This window comes from Myotis daubentonii, chromosome 21, assembly GCF_963259705.1.
Source record: "Myotis daubentonii chromosome 21, mMyoDau2.1, whole genome shotgun sequence".
Classification (NCBI taxonomy): Eukaryota; Metazoa; Chordata; class Mammalia; order Chiroptera; family Vespertilionidae; genus Myotis; species Myotis daubentonii.
In genome coordinates, this window is record NC_081860.1 from 1,165,022 (window position 1) to 1,179,247 (window position 14,226).

General features: G+C 58.7%; 1 protein-coding gene across 3 annotated transcripts in view; it reads left to right on the forward strand.

Annotated features, from left to right (window-relative positions):
- The first annotated feature begins 6,899 nt into the window (after window positions 1–6,899).
- ARNT2 (aryl hydrocarbon receptor nuclear translocator 2) overlaps window positions 6,900–14,226 on the forward strand; it is a 173,021-nt gene continuing 165,694 nt past the window's right edge. For 2 of the 3 annotated variants that reach the window (XR_009450297.1, XM_059677968.1), the window contains exon 1: window positions 6,901–7,106. Coding sequence is in view for 2 of the 3 variants with exons in the window: in XM_059677968.1 (XP_059533951.1) it covers window positions 7,076–7,106 (31 nt within the window). In the remaining variant the exon portion in view is untranslated. Of the gene's footprint in view, window positions 7,107–14,226 lie in introns of all 3 variants that reach the window. The other variant, XM_059677969.1, reaches the window with a different exon arrangement.

Here is a 14,226-nt window from a genome sequence, read left to right on the forward strand (position 1 = left end):
AGCCGGGCCTGCGCTTAGAGCAGCGGTTCTCAACCTGGGGGTCGAACGCCCCTTTCACAGGGGTCGCCTAAGACCGTCGGAAAACACGTCTATAATTACATACTGTTTCTGTGATGAATCGCTATGCTTTCATGACGTTCAATTTGTAACCATGAAATCAGGGGTCCCCACAACGCGAGGAGCCGCGTGAAAGGGCCGCGGCGTGGGGAGGTTGAGAACCGCTGGCTTAGAGCGAGCGTGTCACGCTCAGAGGCGAACACGGGCCAGATGAACACCGTTTGCGTGGACGTGGCCGCAAAAAGACAAAAGCTTCCGTTTTCATAGAAACGCAGGTTTATCTCGATGGAGCCGTGCTGAATGCAAAGGGCTGAGATAAATGCGTCACCGCTCACCTAAAGGAATAGAACGTTTTAATAGAAATTAATACGTTTCCTTGGACATGAACTCACCAGACCCTGAGTCCCTGCACAAATGGATCAGCGTCACGCAGATAAACCCATTTCTCTCGTTCTCCGGAAGCGAGGTATTTCCTGTTGCCTCACCAAGCAGGTCAGTCCCAGACCGAGGACGGGGCCACCGGCTGCTGGAACCTTCGCTGCCGGTGTCAGTGGGGAGAGACGGTGCGCCCGCGCGTGAGGCGCGTGAGGGACGCGAATGCAACACGATGACGGTCATCAGCCATTAGCGAACCCTGTAGCTCGTTGTCCATAATGACGTACAACAGGACATTGTAAAAAATAAGGGATGAACTTTTTACTAAAACCTTTCTTACACACCGTTACAGTGGCTGGGCCACAAAAATACACATTGTGAAAAAAAAAAAAAAAAATACACATTGTGGGCCGCATGCGGCCCGCGGGCCACGGGTTTGACATGCTTGCCTTAGAGCAGTGACGGCGAACCTTTTGAGCTCGGCGTGCCAGCATTTTGAAAAGCCCTAACTTAACTCTGGTGCCGTGTCACCTAGAGAAATTTTTTGGGTCTTTGCAACCATAGTCAAACAAAGGCTTATATATATATATTTTTTTTTTTTTTAAAAATATATTTTATTGATTTTTTACAGAGAGGAAGGGAGAGGGATAGAGAGTTAGAAACATCGATGAGAGAGAAACATCGATCAGCTGCCTCCTGCACATCCCCCACTGGGGATGTGCCCGCCACCCAGGTACATGCCCTTGACCGGAATCGAATCTGGGACCCTCCAGTCCGCAGGCCGACGCTCTATCCACCGAGCCAAACCGGTTTCGGCAAGACTTATATTTTTGGTATTTATTTTATATATTTAAATGCCATTTAACAAAGAAAAATCAACCAAAAAAATGAGTTCGCGTGTCATAGGTTCCCCATCACGGCCTTAGAGGCTGTGTGTGTCCTGAGAAGTTTCACTCATCTCACCTCCTCCGGCTTCTCTTTCCTTCTCCGTGTGAGAGAGACTCTTAGCCCACAGGCTTACTTATAAGGGGTCAGCCGTACAGTTTTCACTGGACGCTCGCCCAGCGAGGGCAGGTAGGCGGGTGAGTGGCTCCCTCGTCCTCTGAGTTCAGGTAGCACCTCTCATCCTGCGCTGTCGTAATTGCATATTGCACAAGTTATTTTTTTAAAAAGAACAATTTATCGATTTGTATTTTATTTATTTCCTAGAGGCCCAGTGCATGAAATTTGTGCACTGGGGCGGGGGCAGGGGATGTCCCTCAGCTCGGCCTGCGCCCTCTCCCAGTCTGGGAGCCCTCGGGGGATGTCCGACGGATGGCTTAGGCCAGTGGTCGGCAAACTGCGGCTCGAGAGCCACGTGCGGCTCTTTGGCCCCTTGAGTGTGGCTCTTCCAAAGCCTTAGGAGGACCCTCATTAAGCGAATCACAATGTACCTACCTATAGAGTTTAAGTTTAAAAAATTTGGCTCTCAAAAGAAATTTCAATCGTTGTGCTGTTGACATTTGGGTCTGTTGACGAATGAGTTTGCCGACCACTGGCTTAGGCTCATTCCCGTGTGTGGAGGTGGGAGGCTCCCTCCAATGCCGCTGCGCTCGCCAGCCGTGAGCCTGTCACCTGGTGGTCAGTGCGCGTCATAGTGAGCGGTCGTTCCACCGTTCGGTCGATTTGCATATTTTATATTGGTTTTGTTTTTAAAATATTTTTTATTGGTTTCAGAGAGGAAGGGAGAGGGAAAGTAAGAGATAGAAACATCCATGTTGAGAGAGAATCACGGATCGGCTGCCTCCTGCACGCCCCCCACTGGGGATGGAGCCTGCATTCCTGACATGTGCCCTGACTGGGAATCGAACCCTGACCTCCTGGTTCACAGGTCGACACTCAACCACTGAGCCACGCCGGCCGGGCTGTACTTGATGGCGTTTAGGGTTCACCTCTAAAATTCCAGGCCTTGCCTAAACCGGTTTGGCTCAGTGAATAGAGCGTCGGCCTGCGGACTGAAAGGTCCCGGGTTCGATTCCGGTCAAGGGCATGTACCTGGGTTGCGGTACATCTCCGGTGGGAGATGTGCAGGAGGCAGCTGATCGATGTTTCTCTCTCATCGATGTTTCTAACTCTCTATCTCTCTCCCTTCCTCTCTGTAAAAAATCAATAAAATATATTTTAAAAAAATAAAAATAAAAAATAAAATTCCAGGCCTGTGTTGAAAGGCGGTCAATATTCAAAAGCCCCAAATCTACCCCCTTCCACCCCCACGACTTAGATTGCGTGTTGCCCAAATAAATGTTCTTTGTCAGAAACACGACTGCTGTTCCAGGGAGGGGTGGCCTGGGCACCTGGCTCTTGCTTGTGCTCATTTGTATGCTAATGACCGAGCGGTCCCGGGCCAGTTGGCTGGGTAATGAACTTGGTCTAGCCGCCTGTATCCGTATGCCCAAGGAATGTCAGATGCACCGTGGAGAGAGAGAGATGAGTCATTCACCGACCCCATTCATTCACTCACTTGGCTTTTTTTTTTTTTAATATATTTTATTGATTTTTTTACAGAGAGGAAGGGAGAGGGATAGAGAGTTAGAAACATCGATGAGACAGAAACATCGATAGGCTGCCTCCTGCACACCCCCCACTGGGGATGTGCCCACAACCAAGGTACATGCCCTTGACTGGAATCGAACCCGGGACCCTTCAGTCCGCAGGCCGACGCTGTCTCCGCTGAGCCACACCGGTCAGGGCTCACTTGGCATTTTTTAAGCAACAACCCCTTCTTTGTATAGAACATGGGAAAAGGCCACGTGAGCGCAGGGTTAGCATTAACGGCTAATACGCCCGGAGACTTTTATGCCCCTGGGGGAAAAGTTATCGCAGTTTGTGAGGCCGGTGTGGTAAGTGGGTTAATACACACAGGAACCCTGTTATCCATTAAAAATCTGAATGAGTCCACACCTGCGGCCTTTCTTCACAAAGTAGGCCGGATCAAAAAACGGCCACGGCCGGCCGGCGTGGCTCCGTGGTTGAGCATTGTCGACCTGTGAACCAGGAGGTCACGGTTCGATTCCCTGTCAAGGGCACCTGCCCGAGTTGTGGGCTTGATCCCCAGTGTGGGGCGTGCAGGAGGCAGCCGATCCAGGATTCTCTCTCATCGTGGATGTTTCTATCTCTCTCTCCCTCTCCCTTCCTGTCCGAAATCAATCCTATATAATAAAAGGCTAATATGCAAATCGACCGGTCGCTATGATGTGCACTGGCCAGCAGGGGGCAGACGCTCAAACACAGGTGCTGCCCCTTGGTGGCCAGTGCGCTCCCACAGGGGGAACGGCGCTCAGCCAGAAGCCGGGCTCACGGCTGTGGAGCGCAGCGGCCGTGGCGGGAGCCTCTCCCTCCTCCGTGGCAGCGCTAAGGATGTCCGACTGCCGGCTTAGGCCCGCTCCCTGCGGACATCCCCCAAGGGCTCCCGGACTGGGAGGGGGTGCAGGCTGGGCTGAGGGACACCCCCCCCCACCTCAGTGCACGATTTTCGTCACGCTTCCATTCCTGGTCTCTGGCCCTCAGAGTGAAGGGAAGGTAAAAATTCCTGGGTGATGGCACATTACACAATGGAAGTCTCCTCTCTCCTATCACAGGGATACGAGGCGCCCTGGCCCGTGTGGCTCAGCGGATAGAGTGTCGGCCCTCGGACGGAAAGGTCCCGGGTTCGATTCCGATCCAGGGCCCGTGCCCGGGTTGCAGGCTTGATCCCGGCCCCCATCTCTCCCACCGATGTTTCTCTCTCTGTGTGTCTCTCCCCCTCCCTTCCACGCTCTCTAAAAACATCCATGGGAAAATACCCTCGGGGGAGGATTCGCATCCACAACAAAATAAACACGTAAGGGCTCTGAGGGCCTGGCTCCCTGGGTTAGAGCTGTGTGGTCCCGGATAGGCTCAGGTTGTGGGTTTGGTCCCCGGTCAGGGCACATACAAGAAGCAACCAGTGAAAATGCATAAGTAAGTGGAACAAGAAATCATTGTTTCTCTCTCTCTCTTTCCTTTCTTTTTAAAAAAAATATGTTTTTATTTATCTTTTAAAAAAATATTTTTATTGATTTTAGAGAGGAAGGGAGAGGGAGAGAGAAACATCCATGATGAGAGAGAATCATGGATCAGCTGCCTCCCGTGCACCTGCTACTGGGGATCAAGCTCGCAACCTGGGCCTGTGCCCTTGACCAGGAATCGAACCCGGGACCCTTCAGTCCACAGGCCGACGCTCTATCCACTGAGCAACACCAGCCAGGGCGTCTCTTTCTCCTTCCCTCCCTCCCTCCCTCTCTCTCATCAATAAAAAAAGGGGGGGAGGGTATGGATCAGGTTTGAGGTGACGGTCCCCGCACCCCCTGTGGCTGCCTGGCAGCCCCCGTCATCCCGTGCCCAGAATCACATGTTCTGGGCCCAGTAGGTCTGGGCTAATCTTTTTTAAATGCAAATCTCAGCTCCAAACTCAACATCCAACCCTGGAATATAAAAGATCTGTAGGTTGTTGAGTGGCATTCCACAGCCTGCACTCGGTCACAGTCTGCCGGCTCCCCTAATAGCAGGGGCCCAGGGGGCTGTGTCCCCGCTTGCCCGCCCGCGGCAGGCAGCAATGGCTAACCCAGACTGTTGACTTAGGGGGGGCTCCCATCCCTAATGAGGTTCCTGGGTATTTACCGAAGTAACACCGAGAGGAGAGAGAGAGAGAGAGAGAGAGAGAGAGAGAGAGAGAGAGAGAGAGGCTGCCCAACCCCCCCTTCTCCATCCCTCTGCACCCCCACCCCACCCGGCCGCCCAGTCCCAGTTTGAAGTCCCGCCCAGCTATGGGGCTGCGTGACCTTGGGGAGGTCACCTCTGGGCCCTGAGCCTCTGTGCCCTTGTCTGCGACCTCTGCGGGCGGAGCTGGGGGAGGTCAAAGGCCGTTGGACCTCTGAGGTGCAGTCACGGGGGGCTGCCGGGAGGAGGCGTCCTCCTCTGTGAACATTCAGGCCTGTTGATGGCTTACCGCAGCGGCACAGCGAGGCGGACTCCGGCGGGGACACTGCAAAGCCATTTGTGCGGGGATTTGCACGCAGGGAGGAGAAGAACTTGCTGACCTCAGAGGGGTGTGCAAGCAGGAGAACGGACAGATCCGGGGGGGGGCGGTGGCGGTGGGGGTGCAGGGGTGCCGGGGCTGTTGTAGACGCCCCCCAACCCCAGACAGAACTTCAGGGGTGCAGGGCGGTAAAGGGAGCTGCGGGGGCGGGGGGAGCCAGCTCTCCCCAGGCCGGTTTTACCTTCTTGGAAGTGGAGTGAGGGCGTGGGGCCTCCTCTTGCAGGTTCCTTAAGAAGTCTCCTGCCAGGCCAGCCAGCCGGCGTGGCTCAGTGGTGAGCGTCCACCCAGGAACCAGGAGGTCCCAGGTTCGATTCCCGGTCAGGGCACAGGCCCGGGTGGCGGGCTCCATCCCCAGTGGGGGGCGTGCAGGAGGCGGCTGATCCATGATTCCCTCAACATGGATGTTTCTCTCTCTCTCTCTCTCTCTCTCTCTCTCTCTCTCTCTCTCTCTCTTCCTCTCTGAGATCAATAAAAATATCTTAAAAAAACCCCAAAATCCCTAAATGTTATGCCTCTCTCCCCCTCCCCTGAATTCTTCTTCGGGAGGATCTGGGACCATCTGGTGCTTTTGTGAGCACACCCGTGTTAGGGGGCACCCCCTGGGTCCCACCTTGAGGGGGGGCTCATTCTCCCAGGTAACCCTCATGGGGTGCGGTTTCCTGCCCCAGAGCCACGGTGTCTCGCAGGGACCCCAGAGTCTGGCAGGAACGCACCCCGTCCAGCTCGCTGCAGCCCCACCTCAGCGGGTGAAGCAGATCAACCCATTGTACATTTTTCATTTTATTTTTTAAAAAATATTTTTATTGATGTCAGAGAGGAAGGGAGAGGGAGAGAGAAACATCCATGAGAGAGAGAGAATCACTGATCCGCTGCCTCCTGCACGCCCCCCACTGGGGATGGAGCCCGCAAACCCGGGAGGTGCCCTGACCTCCTGGCTCCTAGGGCGATGCTCGAACCACTGAGCCACACCGGCCGGGCTCCATCTTCGGTTTAAACGTCTCCACGGGGTGGTGTCAGGAAGGCGACGGCACCAAATAGCCCGCCCCGGCCCCCCAGCGAGGAGAACCCAGAACTGGGGGCTCCCCTGCAGGCCACCCCCGGGCGCTGCCTGTGCGGGGCGGTCCCGCGTGCAGGGGGCCTGGGTGCTGGGTGCGCAGTGGGTGCATCCGGACGCGGGGAGGGGGGCTCCCACGCTGCGCCCCGGCTGCACGGGAGGGGGGAAGGGGGCGCGTGGGGACAGCGCTCCGTGCGCCCGGGACCGGACCCCCCCCGCCCCCCCGCACCCCGGGCGTGGGCGTGGCGAGGGCTGCGCGGCGCGTGCGCGTCCCGGCCCCGCGCGCAGCACCTGCGCCTCCCGCAGCCCGGCCCCCAGCGCGGGGCGCCCGCCGCGGCCCCAAGTCTCGCGGTTTTACGGCCCGACCCGCGCCCCCCGCGCCGCACGCGACAAAGGCGGGACCCGGCGAGGCGCGCGGGGCGCGGAGCTGCCGGCCTTTGTGTGGCGCCGCCCGGCTCCGCGCGCAGGACCCCGCGTCCCCGCGCCCCCGCGCCATGGCCACCCCCGCGGCCGCCAACCCTCCGGGTGAGTAGGGGGCCGGGCGGGGCGGGCGGCGGGGGCGGGGGGCGGCGGTCCCCGCGCAACCTCGGCCCCGCACCGCGTCTCCCTCCCCGCGGGCCCCGCCTCTGTCCTCGGCGCGGGGACCCGGGCGGCGCGGGGGAGGGAAAGTTTGGAGCCGGGACCCGGCGGGGCGGCCCCAGTCTCCGCTCGGCCGGCTCCCCGGTTCTCGGTCCTCGGTCCCCGGCCCTCGATCCCCGGTCCCCGGTCCCCGGTCCCCGGTCCCCGGTCCTCGGTCCCCGGTTCCCGGTCCCCGGTCCTCGGTCCCCGGTCCTCGATCCCCGGTCCTCGATCCCCGGTCCTCGGTTCCCGGTCCTCGATCCCCGGTCCTCGGTCCCCGGTTCCCGGTCCCCGGTCCCCGGTCCCCGGTTCCCGGTCCCCGGTCCTCGGTCCCCGGTCCCCGGTCCCCGGTTCTCGGTCCCGGGCCTCCTGCGCCCTCACCACCCGCCGCTGCGCGCCCCCCCACCCGGCTTCCGCGCGCACAGCCCCAGCGCGCAGCGTCCTGGCGGGTCCAGGGGTCCGGGGGTCCGGGTCCCCCCCCCCCTCGGCCGCCTGGGGTTCTGTCCTCGGCCCCCAGGGCCGCGCCCCCTGCTCCTTCCCGCGAGTCCGGGGATGGGGAGCTGGGGGGCCGCGGGCGCCGTCACCTGTTACCGCCGGAAGCGCCTCCGGGCACCGCTGCCCTTTGCGGGTGGTGCGTGGTCCCTGCTGGCGGGGGCCCGGCGCCAGGCCCTGGGGCGGGGGGCGCGGGGCGCAGAGGCCGGGCGCGGGTTTGGGGGGGGGCCGTCCCTGCAGGGAAGCAGTTGGGAGTTTGTGGAGATGAACTGTGAGGCCTGGACTTGGAGGGACTTGGGGGTGTGACCTGCAGAGCCGGGGGCTGAGGGGACTTGCAGGTGGGAGGGGGGGACGGGGGGCGCGGGTGGGAGGGGCAGGTACGTGGGGACAGGGAGGTGTGGATGGAAGGACAGGGAGGCAGGGGGCTGCAAGTGGGGGGACAGGGAGGCGTGGGGGGAGGGATGGGGAGCGCGGGTTGGGGGACAGGTAGGTGGGGGGCCTGGGAGGCACGGTTGGGAGGGACAGGGAGGTGTTGGGTGGGGAGTCACGGGGGCGCGGGTGGGGGAGGCAGGGGGGGCAGGGAGGTGCAGGTGGACCAGCTGGCGTGAGGGGTTGGGGTGCCCCAATACAGGAGGGAGCGGCTGGGTCCCACAGACTCTGGGGGGTGGCGGGTCTCGGGGGCTGTGATGTGTGAGCAGCGGGAAGGTTGAAGGACAGGCCCCTCCGCATGGCACCGGACAGGGAGCCCCTTGGCCCGGTTCCGGGAGGTTCACATGTCAGCCGTGTCCAGGTGTCTGCATGTCCGGGTGTCCACGTGTCCGGGTGTCCGCGTGTCCCGGAGTCCGCGTGTCCGGGTGTCCGGGGACGGAAGACGAGGCAGGTGCGGGAGGTGCGACTTGGCGGCCCTGCGTGGAAGAGAGAGAAAGGACAGCACCCTGGGCAGTGGGGGGCTCACCTGTGGCCCCGCTTAGGTTTGGGGTGAGGGTTATGGGAAGGGGGGCGAGGGAGCACAGGGGTGAGGAGCCTGAGAAAGATGCTTCCATGACAGAAATGAGTCTTTTTCTTTCTTTTTAAGAAATGTATCTGTAGCCCTGGCCGGTGTGGTTTAGTGGATAGAGCGTCGGCCTGCGGACTGAAGGGTCCCGGGTTCGATTCCGGTCAAGGGCATGTGCCTTGGTTGTGGGCACATCCCCAGTAGGGGGCGTGCAGGAGGCAGCTGATGGATGTTTCTAACTCTCTGTCCCTCTCCCTTCCTCTCTGTAAAAAATCAATAAAATTTATTTAAAAAGAAAGAACGAAAGCTAACTTGAAACCAAAATGAGAACATTTAAAAAAATGTATTTTTATTGATGTCAGAGAGGAAGGGAGAGAGAGAGAAACATCCATGGTGAGAGAGAATCACGGATCGGCCGCCTCCTGCACGCCCCACACCGGGGATTGAGCCCACAACCTGGGCCTGTGCCCTGAGCAGGAATCGAACCCATGACCTCCTGGTTCCTGGGTCGTCACTCGACCACGGAGCCCTGCCGGCCGGGCAGTAGTGAGTCTTGCAAGAACAAACTGGGGTTCCCTGTCCAGAACGCTGAGGGGGTGCCAGGACGGGGTTCGAGAAAACAGCTGGGCAGGGTTGCTATGACGACCCTGCAGTTTCAACCTTCCAGCTGCCTCGGCACCAGTCACAGGTGGGTGGGTTGACGTGTCACGTCAGAAAAAGTGACGCAAGCTCAGGTGGTTTAGTCCGATACAGCGGTTCTCAACCTTCCTCACGCCGCGGCCCTTTAATACGGCTCCTCATGCTGTGGGGACCCCCGATTTCATGGTTACAAACTGAACGTCATGCAAGCACAGTGATCAATCACAGAAACAATACGTAATGATATGTGCGTTTTCCGACGGTCTTAGGCGACCCCTGTGAAAGGGGCGTTCGACCCCCAAGGGGGTCGCGGCCCACAGGTTGAGAACCGCTGGCCCGATAGGTTTATCTTGGAAACAGGGGTGAAGTCCCGGAGGCAGGTTACGTAACGTACAGGCAGCCCTCGGGTGACGTCAGACTCGACGCACGTCGTTTCGTGGTTACGTCGCCATCTCCCATTTATTTATTAAATAAAAGACGTTCCGTCGTTTCGGCGTATGGGCGTACGTATGTGCTTTACGTTTTCTGTTATTTATTTACCGCAAGGAAAGGTCAGGAAGTGTTTTCTTTCTTTTACATTTTTTTTTACTGTTTCCCTTCACGACTGCTGTGTACGTGTGCCGTGTGAGTGACGCAGGTGCTTATGTAGGTGGGTTCCGACTTACGGCGAAAATCGCATTACGTCGCCGTAGGAACGGATCTCTGCGGTAACCTGAGGACCTACTGTGCACATCCTATCTAATAAAAGCCCAATATGCTAAGTGTCTGGTCGACCGGTCGACTGTTCAACCAATCAAAGCGTAATATGCTAATGATAGGCTAAGGCCCGCTCAGGCACTCGCTATGACATGCCCTGACCACCAGGGGGCAGACAGTCAACCGGTCCACCAGTTGCTATGACGTGCCCTGACCACCAGGGGGCACACACTCTGACCGGTAGGTTAGCTTGCTGCTGGGGTCCAGCCGATTGGGACTGAGCAAGATGGGCTGGACACGCCCTGGAGCCCTCCCTAGGTCCCTCCCCAGCTGGCCAACCTCCCGCGTCCCTCTCTGGCCCTGATCGTGCACCGGTGGGGTCCCTCGGCCTGGCCTGTGCCCTCTCGCAATCTGGGCTGAGGGACGCCCGGTGGGGACAAAATTTGTGCACTGGGCCTCTAGTACACACACACACAGACACACACACACACACCCATTCACCTGTCCGAAGCTGTTTCGACCACTCCCTTGTCTGTGAGCTGCGGAATGAATACGGGGGCGCCTGCCGGCTGGGTGATCTGTGGGAGGCCTCCAGGGTGCACTGCAAGGTGGCATTGTTGTTTTTTCGTTCTGGTGCTGTTCCGGTCGTACTAGGCTTTGTATCATTTCATTCATTTACTTATTTAAGTCTTCATTATTGAACGTATTACGGAAGTCCCCTGTCCCCCCATAGACCCCTCCAGCCCATCCCCACCCCCCACCCCAGGCCTTCACCCCCCTATTGTCTGCGTCCATGGCCCGTGCATACGTGCACACAAGGTCTTTGGTTGATCACCTCCCGCCCCCGCCTTCCCTCTGAGGTTCCGCCCTCTGTTCCATGCTCCCCTGTCTCTGGATCTATTTTGTTCATCAGTTTATCTTGTTCCTTAGATTCCACATAGGAGTGAGACCATGGGACCCGTGTCTTTCTCTGACTGGCTTATGTCACTTAGCACGATGCTCTCCAGGTCCCTCCATGCCGTGTCCGCGGGTGAGAGAGCCTCCTTTTTCATGGCTGCGTAGTATTCCACGGTGTAGGTGGACCACGGCTTTTGACCCACTCGTCTGCTGACGGGCACTTGGGCTGTGTCCACATCTCAGCTATTGGAAGGATTGTTTTTATCGGAAAACGCCCGGCCCCGATCGATAGGGATGTCCCTGTCATTCCTCCGTTGGCCGAGGTACCGGAGATCTTGAGTTTGATGACAGCGAAGTTCCTGGAGGCGTCCCCTGTCCCTCGTCCATCCTCTCTCTTTCTGACCAGTCTCCGGTACTAAACACTCAGGTCTGTGGGGCGTGGTGTCCCTGCCCCATGCGAATCTCCAACAACTTTTTTTGTTTTTAGTATATTTTCATTGATGTCAGAGAGGAAGGGAGAGGGAGAAAGAGAGAGAGAGAAACATCCATGATGAGAGGGAATCGTGGATCGGCTGCCTCCTGGACACCCCCTACTGGGGATGGAGCCCATAACCTGGCATGTGCCCTGACCGGGAATCGAACCTGTGACCTCCTGGTTCACAGGTTGATGCTCAACCGCTGAGCCACGCCGGCCGGGCCGCATCTCGAGCAAAGGTCGAGCCTCAAGGGCTCCGGCTCCGGCTTGGAGCCCGAGAGAGGATTCAGGTTGGACCGCGCTCCGTGCTGGGTTGGCCACCAGCTCCCCTCCGGCTGCTCCTGTGCACCCCTCCCTCCTCCCCCCTCCCCCCAACCTCCCCCCCACACCCCCTCTGCCCTGAGGTGGTTTCCTTGCAAAGAATAAGAGCTTGGCAAACACGGCCGGATGGACCGGGAGGCACGCACACTTACTTCGGGGGGTCCTTCCGTACACGGGGTGCACAGGTCACGGCCTGTCGCCTCTCCACCCCACCCCACCCGCTGGTCCCTGGTCCCAGCGGACGGACGGCGGGCACCAGCGGGCTCCCCTGCACTCTGGGTCTAGGCCAGCGATGGCGAACCTACGACACGCGTGTCAGAGGTGACACGCAAACTCATTTTTTGGGTTGATTTTTCTTTGTTCAGTGGCATTTAAACAAGATAAATATCAGAAATAGAAGTCTTTGTTTGACTCTGGTTGCAAAGATCAAAACATTTCTCTAGGTGACACGGCACCAGAGTTAAGTTAGGGTTTTTCCAAATGCTGGCACGCCGAGCTCAAAAGGTTCACCGTCACTGGTGTAGGTGGTGGCAGGTGTGGTTGGAGTCCTCACACCCTCATCTTGTTCAGGCGACAGGAGCCGGGTTGGCACCCCCGACCCGCCCCGTCCGGGTCCCCTGTGTGGGTTTTAGCTCAGGGTCCCGCCAGTTACCCCGGGGGGAGGCGGGGCTCCTGGAAAAGTACAGTTTGGCCCCCAGCTGTTGCCACGGGGTCCTGGGTGGGGGTCGCGTCGCCTGTGGCCTCTGACACCCCCTCCTTGCAGGTGCATGGGTCCCCGATACTGTGCGGCGGCCGATTGCCCCCGGCCCCTCTGTGCTCCGGACTAGAGCGCGGAGCCCCCTCCTCCCCCGGCATCTTGGGTGCCCTGTCTCTGTGTTATTTATTTCACCTCTTTGTGGGGTGGACTGTCAGCATTTCTGATTTCTAGAAAATGCTGGAGGTTTGCCCGGCTGGTGTGGCCCAGTGGTTGACCTAGGAACCAGGAGGTCCGGGTTCGATTCCCCGTCAGGGCACAGGCCTGGGTTGCGGGCTCGATCCCCAGTGGAGGGTGTGCAGGAGGCGGCCGACCCATGATTCTCTCTCATCATAGATGTTTCTCTTTCTCTCTTCCTTCTTCTGTGAAATCAATTAAAAAAAATTCCCATCTAATAAAGAGGAAATATGCAAATTGACCGTCACGCCATCGCAAAGATGGCAGTGCCCACAGCGGAGGCGGATTTCCCCTAATGAGCCTGAACGAGCAATCAGCAGGGACCTGAGGCTGCGCCCCCCGCCAGGCGGGGCTTGACAAGGGTGGGGCCGGCCGGGTCTGGGTCTCACGCGATTTCAGCAGCTGGATTCGCCCGCAGTCGCCTGGATCCTTTGCCCCCGTCCGCTGTGCTCGGCGGGTTGCACGTCCCCCGAGGAGTAAAAGGGGCGCACACGTCTGCCGGCTCATGTCACTCTCTTTTAGGAAATATTTTGCACGAAGAAGGAAACTTCCAGCCCTGGCCGGTGTGGTTCAGTGGATAGAGCACCCGCCTGCAGACCGAAGGGTCCCGGGTTCGATTCCCGGTCAAGGGGACGGGCCTGGGTTGCAGGTTCCCGAGCCCTGGTCGGGGTGCGTGCAGGAGGCAGCCCATGGATATGTCTCTCACATTGGTGTTTCTCTCTGTCTCTCCCTCTCCCTTCCTCTCTCCCTAAAACTCAATGGTTGAGGATTAACCAAAAAAACCCCAACAAAACACAACAAATAAAAGAACTTCTATTGGGGTCCAGCCAGCCTTCCCCGAGCACCCCCTGTGCCCGGCTGCCTGACAAAGGGGCCCCCCGCTCAGTGCCGGGGAGAGAAGGCGCTGGGGTGCATAGCTGGTCTCCGGGGTGTCCAGCCCATCACGAATGCAGGGACAACGTTAGGCAGGCGACTGCCCCCCACTTTCTTTTAACTATATTTTTACTGATCTCAGAGAGGAAGGGAGAGGGAGAGAGAGACAGAAACATCCGTGATGAGAGAGAATCATGGACCGGCCGCCTCCTGCAGGCCCCCCACTGGGGACCGAGCCCGCCACCCGGGCCTGTGCCCTGACCGGGAACCGAACCGTGACCTCCTGGTTCCAAGGTCGACGCTCTACCGCTGAGCCACGCCGGCCGGGCTGGCCCCCCACTTTCCTTCTGCCGGGCACACGGGCATCTGGGCACCCACACCCCCGTCCCCCAGCCCTGCAAACCACACCCTGGCCTCCCCCTCCCCCTCCATCCCCCGCCCCCCCGTGGCCGCGAATGGCCCCCCCTCTCCATTCATTGGCCCAGGCCAGACATTTCATTCCTTCGTGTTTTTGGTTTTTTTTTCATTTAATTCTTACTATTTTTGTTCATCCTCCCCGGAGGAAATTCTTCCATTGATTTTTAGAGAGAGTGGAAGAGAGAGGGAGAGGCAGAGAGAAGCATCGATGGGAGAGAGACACCTCGATGGGTTGCCTCCTGCACGCGCCCTGACCAGGGCCCGGGCCGGGGAGGAGCCTGCCACCGAGGTC